This window comes from Morone saxatilis, unplaced genomic scaffold (genome assembly GCF_004916995.1).
Source record: "Morone saxatilis isolate NCDOM2014 unplaced genomic scaffold, NCSU_SB_2.0 Contig18, whole genome shotgun sequence".
Taxonomy (NCBI): Eukaryota; Metazoa; Chordata; class Actinopteri; family Moronidae; genus Morone; species Morone saxatilis.
In genome coordinates this window covers 17,653,847-17,666,792 of record NW_023339740.1, presented here as the reverse complement: position 1 = coordinate 17,666,792, position 12,946 = coordinate 17,653,847, and the positions used below count along the sequence as shown (strand labels likewise).

The following is a 12,946-nucleotide window of genomic DNA, read 5'->3' as shown; positions in this document are numbered from 1 at the left end:
CGAGAACTTCTACAGGTACAGTACTCTATATATATACATATATATATATATATGTTTATATATATGTGTGTATATGAATATGTGCGTGTGTCTTCGTATAATTAGAAATGAGATTTGGTGTGAATTTCATTAAATCTGGACAATTATGTTAAGTAAAATGTGCTCCATAGCCCTGTTTTACAGTACATTAACATAGAGGACAAATGTTGCACTTAACCAATTAATATATGTAGCTGCTTAATACTGATTGATTTAAATTGGTGGACCTTATAGTTGGATCTATAAATGTAATAATTATATCTGCATAAACTGTAAAATATGTTGTATTACTCTATGGCTCACCTCTTTGTCCTTCCTAACTTTATAGCAGAACTTGATGTAATTTGCTTGATCAGTTTCTTTGCTTATCAAATTTCAATAGTACATCTGTAGACCCTATTGAAGTATTCTTTATACAGTGCAGATCTTCAGTATTCAACAATGCAGACATGTTAAGAGCCAGACACAGAACACAGACTTGGTATCTTGCACTCCAACAACTGCAGACTAATCAGCAGAGACTGAATCAAAATTGATGAGGCAGTAATCATAATTACTGTAATAATTCTTAGTCTGTTCCACTTGTTAATCCATCAGTAGTGCCAGCCAAGGACTTTTATCTAATTAACTGCGGCCAAAAATATATTTGTAAACAGTTGAGCCACTAAAACTGGAAGTTAAGTCCCACATACTCGATACATGAGCTGAACCCAAGTAAGCGCCAAAACACAATAGCAAATTTAAGTTGAAAACTCAAGTTTGTAAAGCTCCAGTCACTAAACAAAAATGTTTATGTTTAATTGTGGCAAATGAAAAGGACAGAAAGTACCACAGAACCAGTTTGGGAGACAAAGTGGAGGATTCCTTGTGCCTTTTTGGCCAAGTATTATCAGTTTCACAAGTCAGGTAAAAAGTCATGAAAATAGACTCTTAGCAAGTCATATGTTTGAGTTCTGGCTTAGTGCACAACAACAATGTGTTTATTCAAAGGCTAATCTAAAACCACAGCCTTGTTAATTCACCTGGCACTTGATCTTTCTTGCTTCCAACAGACATTTAAAATGAGCAGCTTGTCTTTAGTTGCTATAGTCACCACCTATGCTGTTGCCTAGCAGCTCACCTAAAAGTGAACCAGGTGAAAGGGTTTGCAGGTGGCCTATATAGTCAAACTTTCAGAGAGTACATTGCGAAATAAATTGCTATCAGCACAGTAAAACTCCCAAATTCCACTGCTTTGCTCAGAGGTTATGGGGGATATTGTAACTGCAGCTCAATTGCAGCTTATTTTGTAAATATTTGATCTCTAATACTCTGTGTGGATCACTGTGGTTTCGGCTCTGTGCCTAACCACATGGACTGAAGTCAAGAGTAAAACATTCGCAACATTGTTGAGTACATAAGAACCTGTGGGCGCAAAACTGGCTGCCACAGAGCATCTTAGCACTTATGCAGGAGACGACCAATGTAACCAGGAAGAGGAAGGCAATAGACTGTACACCTGTCAATCTGCCATTGTAAGTCACTCTTTCTCTGGATAGAGGCCAGTCACAATAAGGCACAGCATGAGGGTGTGTGGGTGATAAAACAGGCCAAACAGCTGAGTTGAGATTTTAGGCTTGACAGATTAAAGAAACAGAATGACGCAAGTTCATAAATAAGTCATTTTTATTTTGCTTTCTTTTTAAAGACTATATACTTATCAACTATTCATAACAACAAATGGAATTGTTAAATACTGTACACAGCATACTGTACTCTCCCAGTGCATGTCTTCACCACAGCAGAGAAGTTATTTCTTGATAAACCAGTCTTCATTCAGTTTTATTATTTCTAATAAGACATATGAATACCTTAAGATTAAATAGTATCAGTGTATGATGTAAACATTTTTTCAGACATTTAAGTCAACATTGTGTTGGCAAGGTTTTGTGAGCAGAAGGGAGAGAAAAAGTATATTTCAATGACCGTTTGACCTTAGCAGTTATCTGTTTCCCAAACTGAACACCGTGTTCAATACCAAGGGTTACTTCAATACATGTGCTACATTTACTATATCATTTCAATGCTTTATGAATAATCTACAACAATAAAATTCATATATTTTCCAGGCTGCCAGCAGCCAAAGTCTCTCAGACCACACCCACTGCAATCATGTAAGGCAGGAATGCATGAGCAGAACAGGAAAGTCTGTGTCAGGTAGGTAAACCCTGCACTGTCTTTGTAATGCGTCTGTATTAACAGGTTAGCCTAACATCTCTGTATCTAAGATCTGCGTGATCTATAATCTCTATTTAAGGATATACGGTTAGAATTGACTTTGTGTTACTCTGAACTGAAGGGTAACTGAATTAAAAATTTGAAACTGGTTACCTCATCTTTTTTTGATTATAATTTCCAATTTTGCCTTTATTAATGGGGAGTATGTGAAATATAGGATTAATATCAAAGGGAGGTAGTCCTTAAGGCAAATTAGTTCCAAGCAATAACTCACAGCTTGACCAAAAATAAGCTTCTCCAACTGTTTGATGGAATTTCAGCAAGAATATCATACATTCACTTAATGTTCAACAGGCCAATTTCCGTGCAACAAAACAGACCTGGACACTGAAAGAAAGCAATCGATGTGTACATTTTTTAGAGGGCTGTACTCAAAAGCAGGCACTGCAAATAAGCAGAGCACAGTAACAAGTATGGTTGACAATTTCCTACAAATTGTAGAAAGTAATTTTATCACCAGAACACTTTTCCAACTGCTGTTCACATGCACGTATGCACAAACACGTCCACGCACATACATACATACACACACACACACACTAATCAACAGACAACTACACCATAAAAGCTGCGCTAGACATTCCAATGGAAACATGCATAGCTACCAGTAATGTACCCACCTCTTAGTACATAATGTACCATAACAACGTGCCATGTGGGAAACACAAATTTACACAGATAGGTGGCCTGAGTAAGACTCAAACTTCATCACGGCAGGGAAACCATATCAGTGTTGATATACAATAGCAAACAGAATGGAGATTTGTGTGCTAGCATCCTTCATTTTTGTTAAAAAAATTAATTGGCCTTGTATTTAGACTTCATATATTAAGTGATACATGGTTACATTACTGACCCTTTGTCCCTTGTGAGATACAAAAGCAGCATCAACGTATCTCACAGAACCTCCTCAACCTTCCACACACAGAAAACACTGAGCACATGAGGTTCAAGGCCCGCTTGTACCTTCTGACTGTACCACGTCGTCAGCAAAAACAGAACAATATTGAATGTCATGAAATAAAAATTATATAAAAAATAAGCTCTACAATGTTGAATTTTGCCCACAATCTATAGTCAGAGATACAGTTTTTACGTAAAGTATCTCGGTTGTGATAGCTATGCCAACATTACCAGTAACTGAATACAGTGCGCTCATACCCTGTGTGTTTGGAATACATGAGGGGTTTTTTTTAAGTAAAAGCAGCAGTTTGAGGGTTGTTAGCGTCCAGTTTCACCATTTTTTCAAGTGGTTTTTGCTCATTTACAGTAGAGTCCTTTGCTACTTCCACTAAACCTTTTCAAACTAAATCCACATGTGCTTTCCTCCTGGTGTGGCAGTCCCAGTCTGAGTCTGATACATCTGTATTGCGAGCTGCAGAGCGAAGAAATTTCTCTACACAAGGTGAGTCCACGAAAGCAGGCCGCTGAGGCAGGAGATAGTAATGTGTGCCGCTGGCCTTCTTGCCCTTCTCCATAACAGGAAGGATACAGGGGGAGCCTTCACTGTTCTGTCTCTGTAAACGACAGCTTACATACTTAGGATCTGGTGCAAAGCTTTGGGTTGGGGGCATCACTCCGTTAATGTATGTTGGGAGGCTCTTGGGGCTGGGGGTGCGGGAGCTGCCTCTGGACAAAGGTTCCCTTGGGGGTACCTTGGGTGGTTTATCCTCATCGCTGTAAGCCCCTGACGAGACCTCTGCTGACCAGCGGCGGTAGTCTCCTGTCTTGATTGTTCGTGGAGGGATAGGGGGTGGCACTTCAGGCTTATCCATACTGTTGGTGTGACGTTTGTGGCACGTGAGGCGCAACAATGAGGGCTTGTTAAAGGATCCAGCTGGGCCAGAGTGTGAGCGCCGCAGCCTCCTCTGAGCTTTGTCCTGCTGTCTCTGACAGACCACTTGCTCAGGTGGTTCCTGTCGTGGTTGCTCATACTCTTCCCGCACTTCCTGTGACAGATGTGCCTGATGCTGCTGTTGGGACTGCCTTGGGCTTTGTGGTCCTAATGGACCATCATAGTAAGCATAGTTAATTTGCCCACAGTCCCTGAAGCTCCTTCGACTGGGCACTCCATATCGAAAGGGAGACGATTTAGGATCAGACACCAGGGCACAGCTGTCGTCCGAACTCGTGAAAAATTCTACCTCATTGTCCATAGCCTGTTCAGTGGAGATGTCTGTTTGTGGAGGGATGGGGGGCAGAGGCTTGGAGCATCTCCCTGGTGTCTGTGGTGGACTGCTGCACTCGTACACTGAGAGCCTCTTGAATGAGGGGACTACCTGGTCATCATCAGCAGGACTTGGGGTGGACGGTTCAGCGCTGCAAGACAGTGAGAGATGGGAGGGCCGGGATTTCTTTGGGGGCAATCTCTGTGAGCTGGGACTGTGTTTATGTCCTGTCAGAGAGGAAAAAAAAAACAGTCACATTAATGGCACAATACTGAATGATTATGGATGGTTAACAACAATCACAATATACAACTTCAACTTCATTGTATCCTGTAAAAAAGGACTCCTATGGTGTACTAGTATTCTCTATATTTCTGGAAAATCACTTACTATATCCAGTATCTAGCAGATGATTCACAGACACAAGACATGCAATGCTGCATTTTTGTATTTCAGATAACAGATCACTCACTTACTTTCATAAATTAGAGACGGTGGAGGTGGCCCCTTTTTCTGGGCACGAGGACTGTGATCTGTGTGTGCAGTGTCCATACTGAAGTAGATGCTGTTAAAAAAGGAAAAATAAGTAGTACCAGGTTAAATAAGACACATTTCATTGTAACTTACAAGAAATCTCAGACTGACCTGAATCATTAAAACTTCAGCATGTCATGCAGAATTGAAAAACCATCCCTTTCCAAAATTTCTTTCCCTCATGCACTTCTAGTCGTGGCACCTTAACACTCACTTGTTCAGCTCATTGTGATAGCTCCAAGAGGGTTTGGATCCAGCCATGCTGTGACAGTAGCTGCCCCTCAGGAAGGGGTTTTCTATGGGAAAAGAGATCTCCTGGGCAGTCAGGCCCACTGTGGACATGCTCCAGGCACACTCGGGTCGCATCAAAGCCAGGAAACACTCAGATCGCCCGGCTGGCTGCCCCTGCTTCTGGTGTACCTGCAACACAGCCAAGACACAGTCATGAATGACAGTGAAAAGAGGTTGAAAGTAAAAGCAGATGAAGAGAAACAGAATATGTGGTAGCACATTGAAAAATACTCTCAGAAAGCAGAGCCAACATCCTCTAGGGAAGCCAAGAAAGAAAGAAAATCCTCATATTAGAATAGAGAGCAAATTAAACAAATCTCCGTTTCTGCTGACCACCCAGCCAAATATTTAGTTATGATGATTCTTTTTCCCTCTAAAAAGACGAGACAACAACCTTATGTGACAGAAAAATGACAAAAGCTAAATTTGACAAGATTTTAGGACACTTGTGTCCCAACACACCATGATCACAGAGCTCTATGTCATTTTAATGGTCTGGTCTTGTTGTAAAAAGTTGCTTTAGCAGTACATTGATAAACAAATACAATACAATTGTTAACTTTCAACCTATATTGGTGTTTCCATACTTACTTAATGATCTTTACATTTCACCCTTAGCCAGAGTCTATATAAGCCTCAGTTCAACATAGGGACATTTTCATCTTAGGCCTGACCTCATTAACCAACTTTCAGACTTCTGTCTCTACAGACTGTGCCTCCACTCTTAATAAGTTTAGCTTATTTTAAAACTTGACTGTGACTGGGCTTGTCCTGAACAGCAGAGGAAGGGGCTCCTCCTGTTACCAGACCTGATGTTGCAAGAACTCCTCAAGTCAAATGACCTGAATGCGTTGTGTCATGTCAAGTATGTGTCAGGGCTCAGTAAACAATGTATACAATATTCAGAGGGAAAAAAACCCTGCAACATATTGATATTGCGGGGGTCACCAAAACACAGGTAGCAAAATCAGATTTATTTTTTTACCCCTCACACTGGATTAACCTGTTCAGTATGTCACGATCTCAGGTGAAATGAGTTATATATATTATGAGAGTATATATATATATAGTATGTAGTCATGGGTAACTATAGGTGTCTTTGTTGTGCACCATGTCTGAGCTCACAATGACACCAGCCGTGCATTGTTGCAGCAAATCTCCTAATGACTTCAGTGTCCTATCAAAAGTCTTAACCATTAATCCTACTTTTCAGAATGCAGGAAAACAGGTGCATCCATAGTCCTGGTAGTGAACTCTTCTGACTACTGCAAATGTGGTGCCTGCACACCCAGAGACACGCTGTCCTCCTTATAATGTAGGAGTGATGACTGAGACGCACACGGCCCCCTCGTTCCAGGTCTCCTGTGAGCCATATTTATGTGCTGCCCTGACAGCTGGTGAGAAACAAAGCTCTAAAACAACAGGAAGCCTGGGGCATCAGCCTCAGCCAAACTGCCCAACAAGGCATGCAATCCCCCTGCCCAGGGCCGTCGATTCGGTTCGGCGGGGATGGGAAGCAACATGATCCTAGATAATGAACCCCCAGGGGCTTGTGCTTCCTCTTGCAACAGGTGCAAAGACAGTTCATCCTGGCAGTTAACCATAGGAGCATTTACAGGCAAAAGGATTAAACAAATGATGTGTAGTCATGCAGAGCATTAACCTGCTTAAAGAGGAATTCTTTAAGTCACTTCATTTGGATACTTTGACCAGAGAATGTCAGTCTTTTATGGTCAAGTCTGTCTGTACAATAGGTAGACAGACTCAATGTGAGTGTGAAGATAACACAGGCCCCATGGGTGCTGGAAAAGAGGAGGTCTGATGGGGTTAGCAGTGATGTAAAACATCAGCAGATAGCTTGCCTTTGATTTAGGACTGTAGTAGTCACACACAGTTCACACCCCGCTCATGACACCCCTGCAGCGGTTTCCGAGCAACCATACCCGCTCTACCTGTGCGGCAAGCAAACAGCGCGCACACCCCCTCACTTTACCGGATTGAGATAATAATGGTTAAAAGCCCTCTAGCAGGCAGGTGACTCACACCACAACACACAAGTCAGCTATCTGGCAAGGCCAGGTAGTGATGATACAGAATGATTCCCTTTTGTTAAAGATGAAAAGATACAAATAGATATTGTAGACTAATTTAAACCAGGTTATATGTTTGCAATCATCTTAAAGTTATGCCAGGGATAAAAAAAAACAACAACATCCAATTGTATATTTACCATAGAAGATTTAGACTTAGTATAAGTTGACAAATGCGTTCCCAATTTCTGATTTATTTTTGTCTGAACTTTTAAAAATCCAGCTAAAACACAAGTTGCTTCTCTTAATGACTATCTCTATCAGTCAGCAAATAACAATAAAACAACAACAACAAGATATATTAGGCACAAAAATAATCGCAATAATACTGGAAGTTGCATCAATTAGTGGTGTCTTTCGTGCTGGCACCAAGATACAAAACAATAGACAGGCGAGACATGGGTTCTTACAGTAGCACACACAAGACATTTTCAAATCACTTTCTGAACTCACCTAAATAACTTCGCTGCTCTCCTCCGCTGACTGATCTCCTAGACTCCTCTTTGGACAAATATAGCTCCTCGGTTTTCTTTTGTGTGTGTGTTGGGAGGTGGAGGAGGAGGAGGAGGGGGGTTTAATTTGAGTCTGTAATCTTCAAACTTCTATTGCATCAGGAACAGGACGCCAGCGCAATGGTGACGCTCCGGCTATAATGTGACACTTTCAGTTAAATCCTGTGTAGTGAACAATGTTCTTATAAGCTCCACCACGAGAGACGCTCTGGCTCCGCCTTGCAAGCTCGCCCTTAAAGGCACAGCATTCATTTTTTTTACCAGTCTCTCCCACTCTCTCTCTCTCTCCCTTTCCTCTCTATCGTTCCACCTCTCTCCTTCCTCCTTCTCTCTCTCTCTCCCTCTCTCTCTGCAATGTACGTGCAGCAGGACAGGCTGAGCGTTGTATGGATTGCACCCTTGAACATACACACATACACACACACGCACAGACGGCTAATTTAAGCGTAAGTGAACTTAATGTGATCAAAGTCTGCAGCGCTTCATTTGTCTCTGCTTCTACGCTCAGAGGACGGAGCAGGTGTGAACACAAGGATACAAGTCAGCTGATAAACTGTTCCAATGGGGATGGGGGGGACAAGCAGTGTACAGTAAACACCTCGGCTATTAAGATATGCAGCTGCTCTGTGAATGAATTAAAACACAGCTCAAGGAGATTACATACAGTGCAGTGACTGTGTGCTGTTGTTTGCATCAGTTCAAGTACTAATTATAAAGTGAAACATCATCCTATATGTTTGACCTATATTATACTATGTGTCCCCTGTGTGCTTTCATGAACAAGCCGCAGTCCAAAGTAAATTGCACAGGTCTGCAGGGAGACAGAGGGGCTCCAGGGTAGATAACACAGACAGCAGGCAAAGAAACACTCTTATCTGCACAGTTTTCTGCTGCCAACTGAATGGAGCCCAGATTGTTTAGCTGCTACCTTATCAGATCACCCCGGGCATTTTCTTTTAGTTGGACCTGTTCTTGTTTACCTGGCATAATGTTCCCTTGAACACAGTTTAATTAGAATAACCTATGGTACAGACTAAATATTCATAGATATTGTTTCAGTTCAAGGTAATAAATGAATCATTTTAAATGTGCAATCCCTCACATCCTCCATTTCAAGTCCCTTACGCCTACTTCGACCTTAAGTGGTGTCACCTAACCGACCCGAGCTAAACAAACCCAACACTGACATGCACACTAACCAAACACGCCAATACAATGGCTACAAACAACTCGTGCATTGAATCAATAGTGGCAGAAAGCAGAGGTGTGTGTGGAGAGAGAACAGAGTGTTCTTGTCCCTGAATTCGTAAATCCTTTACAGCTTGGGCACAGGGTCCCCCAGAACCCAAAAGGCTTAGCCTATGATTATATATTTGCCCCCCTACATAAACCAGGCTCTTGCTAATCCCCCTTTATAATTCCAGGCACATTTTTGAGATTCCACGAGGCCAGTTGTGACCAGCAGAGAAAGGGGTGAACATTTTGCTCGGTAAAATTTACAGTTTATGTTAATGATATGAGCATCACAGTTTAGATTAAAAATGGTTTACAAGTGTGATTTGACAGGAAATACTCGCCTATAATGATAAAAAAGTGAGGGACTTGAAATGTAATCAAATCCAGTTCAGTACAATATGTGTGTTCCTGCTTTACATCACTGAATCTGTTATTAAAACTCCATGTTCCACCAAACAGACACATTCAGTGGGATAAATAGGCTTCACATCCAAACTGTCTCTCCTCCCTCTTCAGCCCCCCCTCCCTTCTAGTGAGCCACATTGTGATGTCATCACTCACAGGAAGTTCCTTATAAAGTTAGTCCGGGAGGAAAGAAAAAAAAGTTAGTCAGGCAGGGAGATAAGAACAGATGAGAGTTTGAGATGGCAGATGAAGAAACTATCCTTCTCAGGAAAAATTAGGTGGCCTTTTCTTTGGGTATGCTTTATGACTCACACTGAGCTTTATCCACCACATCCAGCAGAGGATCCCCCCACACACACACACAGAAAAAAACATGACACCTTCGGCTCATTTTCATTTTAGCTGCTCTTGGAGCGGAGAGGAATTTCCCTTTGTGGCTCATACTTCAACACAATGGTACACTTGAAGTGACGTTTCAGTCTCTCAGCTTATTACTATGAATCCCTCACCAACAGGAAGGGTGGCGTTTAGTTGGAAACGACACAAAAAAAAAACCTGTATCATCAGTGTAAATGATTTATTCACTATGGAGGTCACAGCATAGTTGCCTCTTCCTGCTTAGGTAATTAAATTACGGCATATTTAGCCTGTGTCCAAAGTTCACACTGATATAAACAGAGCAGCAATAGGTTCAGGTGACGTCAAGCCTGATTTCAGAGATTAGGTGTAAACTTGTGTTTTTGCTCTGTTTGCATTTTTTTTAAACCAAGTTTTGCTGGGTCTTCGTATGTACAATAGCAAAGTGGTTGCAGGCATTTTGAGGTCAGTAAAGTTACCCTTTAGATACAAGAACTGTGGCCTCTGCTGACACCTTTAAAACACAGCTTAAACAGTCAGTTCACCCACGTAACAACAATAAATACTTTTTTTCGTCACCCACTTAGACATGCAGTTTTTTAGTTTATTTTATCTGCATTGATCTTGAGGTAAAGTATCTGTGTCTTTAATTTCTGCTGCCACCCCAATACAATGGAGATTCATGTAGGTTTGTTTGTGGTGGTCAAAGATTTAAAAAAAAAAACAGTTAATCAGTTTTCCTGCTGGACACAAGATGTCTGATGAAGATGAAACATATCTCTGAGTGGAGTATAACTTTAAATATAATATGGATACATAATAATATTATGTAATAACTTTTTATTACGTTGCAGGTTTTTCCAGAGCATCTAGCCATATCCTATTTACATCATCAGCAGATGGAGCTCAGTTGTCATGGAGCCACTTTAGTTGGTCATAACAGGTGGTCGGATATGGGGTTCATAACCACTCTCTTCTGTTTAAGGAGTCTCTGACGTTTTCTGTCAAGCATCCACTGATACAGGCCGTAAGATTTCAGCTTCCAGAAAAACCAACCAAGTGGGCTTTGTAATTAGAATTGGAGCTTCAAGCTCAATGTTGCTGTTTTTATTTTGTTTTAACTCTCTATGTCTGTATTATAAATATATGAAGCTACCCCTAGCAGCCAGTTTGGTTAGATTAGCACAAATACGGGAGGCAGGTAAAAACTGTGCAGTGTAACAGGGCCTCATGTGCTGGGCGCAGTGATAGTTAGGGTAAGTCAGGCACATAACTCCAATAACACCATAATATATTGTTTTTGCAGGGATTAAACAAACAAGATATGGTATGTTAATCATTGTTGAGATGTTGGTTGGTTGATTTTGTTACCTTCCTACCAGACTAGCTAGTCCCCTCCGTTTTCACTCTTTATGCTAAGCTAAGCCAACTGACTAATACATAATACATACAATACAGCTTCATATTTACTGTAAAAACATGAGCATGGTATTGAGCTTCTCATCTAACTCATAACACATCTAAAAGCATATTTTAAAAAACATCAAACCATTCGTTTAAAAGCACATTTTCAAAATGTTTTGAAACAAAATCATGTAAATTTCCATTGTATTTAAGTTGTGGCAGGAGACAATTGTTACTAAACTGATTTACAAAGACTGTCAATCAGTCCCTAATTATTCGCAAAGAAATACAACAGTAGCCCACAGAAAGAATACACTTTTCATTTCAACATGACTGTGTCCAGCCCCCATGGTTCACACTGCAGATGGGCTGTCCGTCCAGTCGTTGCAGCTGCAAACACCACAGCCGAGGCTCAGGCTGACACATCGCAGTGTATTACTGCTGGATCGTGGTTTTGTCTGGCAGTCCCACACACACTTGGCTCCTGCCGTGGAAACAAAACACAAATCCCCAGGCAACGGGCTGTCATCTGTCACTAAAATGTAAATACGACCATATTAAAGCACTTCTACTTGTTAACCATACCAAACTCCTAAGAGTCCTCCACCAGCTGCTTCGGTTATTAATCACTTCCTGTATTAGTACAAAGACTTCTGGGAAATGGAGGGATCTTAGGGTAAATTGCCTCACACAGGTATTTTCTATTTTGGAGCTCAGTATAATCAAAAGCAGCAATAACGAGTCATCATTGCATCACTCCTCAACATTGTTATGTTGAGTGGTTCAAGTACAGCCACAGCCTGCTGTTAGTAATGGGTGGAGCGAGCCAGTCCGCCTCCTTGATTATGACAGGGTGTGTTTAGTCTCCTCGACCCGAGGATCACTTTAGACATAGACCGGGGGAGTTATTGGCAAGTTCATCCTATGACTGAGACTGAATCAATGTCATGTTTGTAATTATGATGGCTAGATATTAATGGCTAACATACTATATTAATATTTTTTCTTTGGGGGGGTTTGGGAAGCAGTAAAAATAATGGGAACATACTGTAGATTACATTCTCAGTCACACATAATCCCATACACAGACACCCACACAAACACTCTCATTTGTGTCTGGTGTTTGGGGAGAAGCTGTGAAAACGACAGCTGTGGTGTGATGGAGAACGTCACGCTGGTTCGACTTTCTCCAGGCTCTGGTTCAGAGCCAAATCTGCTCACAGGCTGCACCACCGGAGCTCTACAGGATTGACTGACACAGATGGAAACCAGCTCCTAATATGCCTTATTTCCGGCCTAACAACTGATATTCAGAGTACAGAACATCAGCTATCTTTTTGCCTACATTTTCATTTTCTCTTTCTGTTTCTGGCTGCATTATTGAATCCTAAAGGGGCTCATGAAGAAATACATTACCAGTTCCCCCGCAATGTAATGCCCGTATTGTATTTCAAACGGCCAAAACAGGAGTTTCTGGCATTTGGCCGATGAGTATCCCAGGTTTCCGGTGTTCCTAATGTCAGCCTGTAGAAGAGAAGGTTTAGGCTTCCATTAATGTAGCAATCTATTAATCTTAAGTAACAACTGATTGCTGGGGGAGTTTGCTCTTCCCCTGATTTCCTGGTTCAGTCTT

General features: G+C 41.4%; 2 protein-coding genes across 2 annotated transcripts in view; both read right to left on the bottom strand.

Moving 5' to 3' along the window:
• LOC118328142 (mucin-3B) overlaps nucleotides 1-1,807 on the bottom strand; it is a 4,022-nt gene extending 2,215 nt beyond the window's left edge. The window contains exon 1 of the mRNA XM_035661746.1: nucleotides 1,795-1,807. Within this exon, the coding sequence (XP_035517639.1) occupies nucleotides 1,795-1,807 (13 nt within the window). The remainder of the gene's footprint in view (nucleotides 1-1,794) is intronic.
• errfi1a (ERBB receptor feedback inhibitor 1a) lies at nucleotides 1,687-7,991 on the bottom strand. The gene is made up of 4 exons (XM_035662309.1): nucleotides 7,853-7,991; nucleotides 5,233-5,438; nucleotides 4,961-5,049; nucleotides 1,687-4,711 (listed from the first exon to the last, which is right to left on the bottom strand). The coding sequence occupies exons 2-4, from the start codon at nucleotides 5,382-5,384 to the stop codon at nucleotides 3,618-3,620; spliced, it is 1,335 nt and encodes a 444-aa protein (XP_035518202.1). The 5' UTR covers nucleotides 5,385-5,438; nucleotides 7,853-7,991; the 3' UTR covers nucleotides 1,687-3,617.
• Nucleotides 7,992-12,946: the final 4,955 nt, after the last annotated feature.

Bases quoted from the DNA above. Each gene is read 5' to 3' on its own strand.
- errfi1a (XM_035662309.1), bottom strand. From the start codon at position 5,384: ATGCGACCCGAGTGTGCCTGGAGCATGTCCACAGTGGGCCTGACTGCC. The intron at 5,050-5,232 runs GTGAGTGTTAAG...CTTTTTTAACAG, and splicing joins TATCACAATGAGCTGAACAA to CATCTACTTCAGTATGGACA. The intron at 4,712-4,960 runs GTAAGTGAGTGA...CCTCTCTGACAG, and splicing joins ACCGTCTCTAATTTATGAAA to GACATAAACACAGTCCCAGC.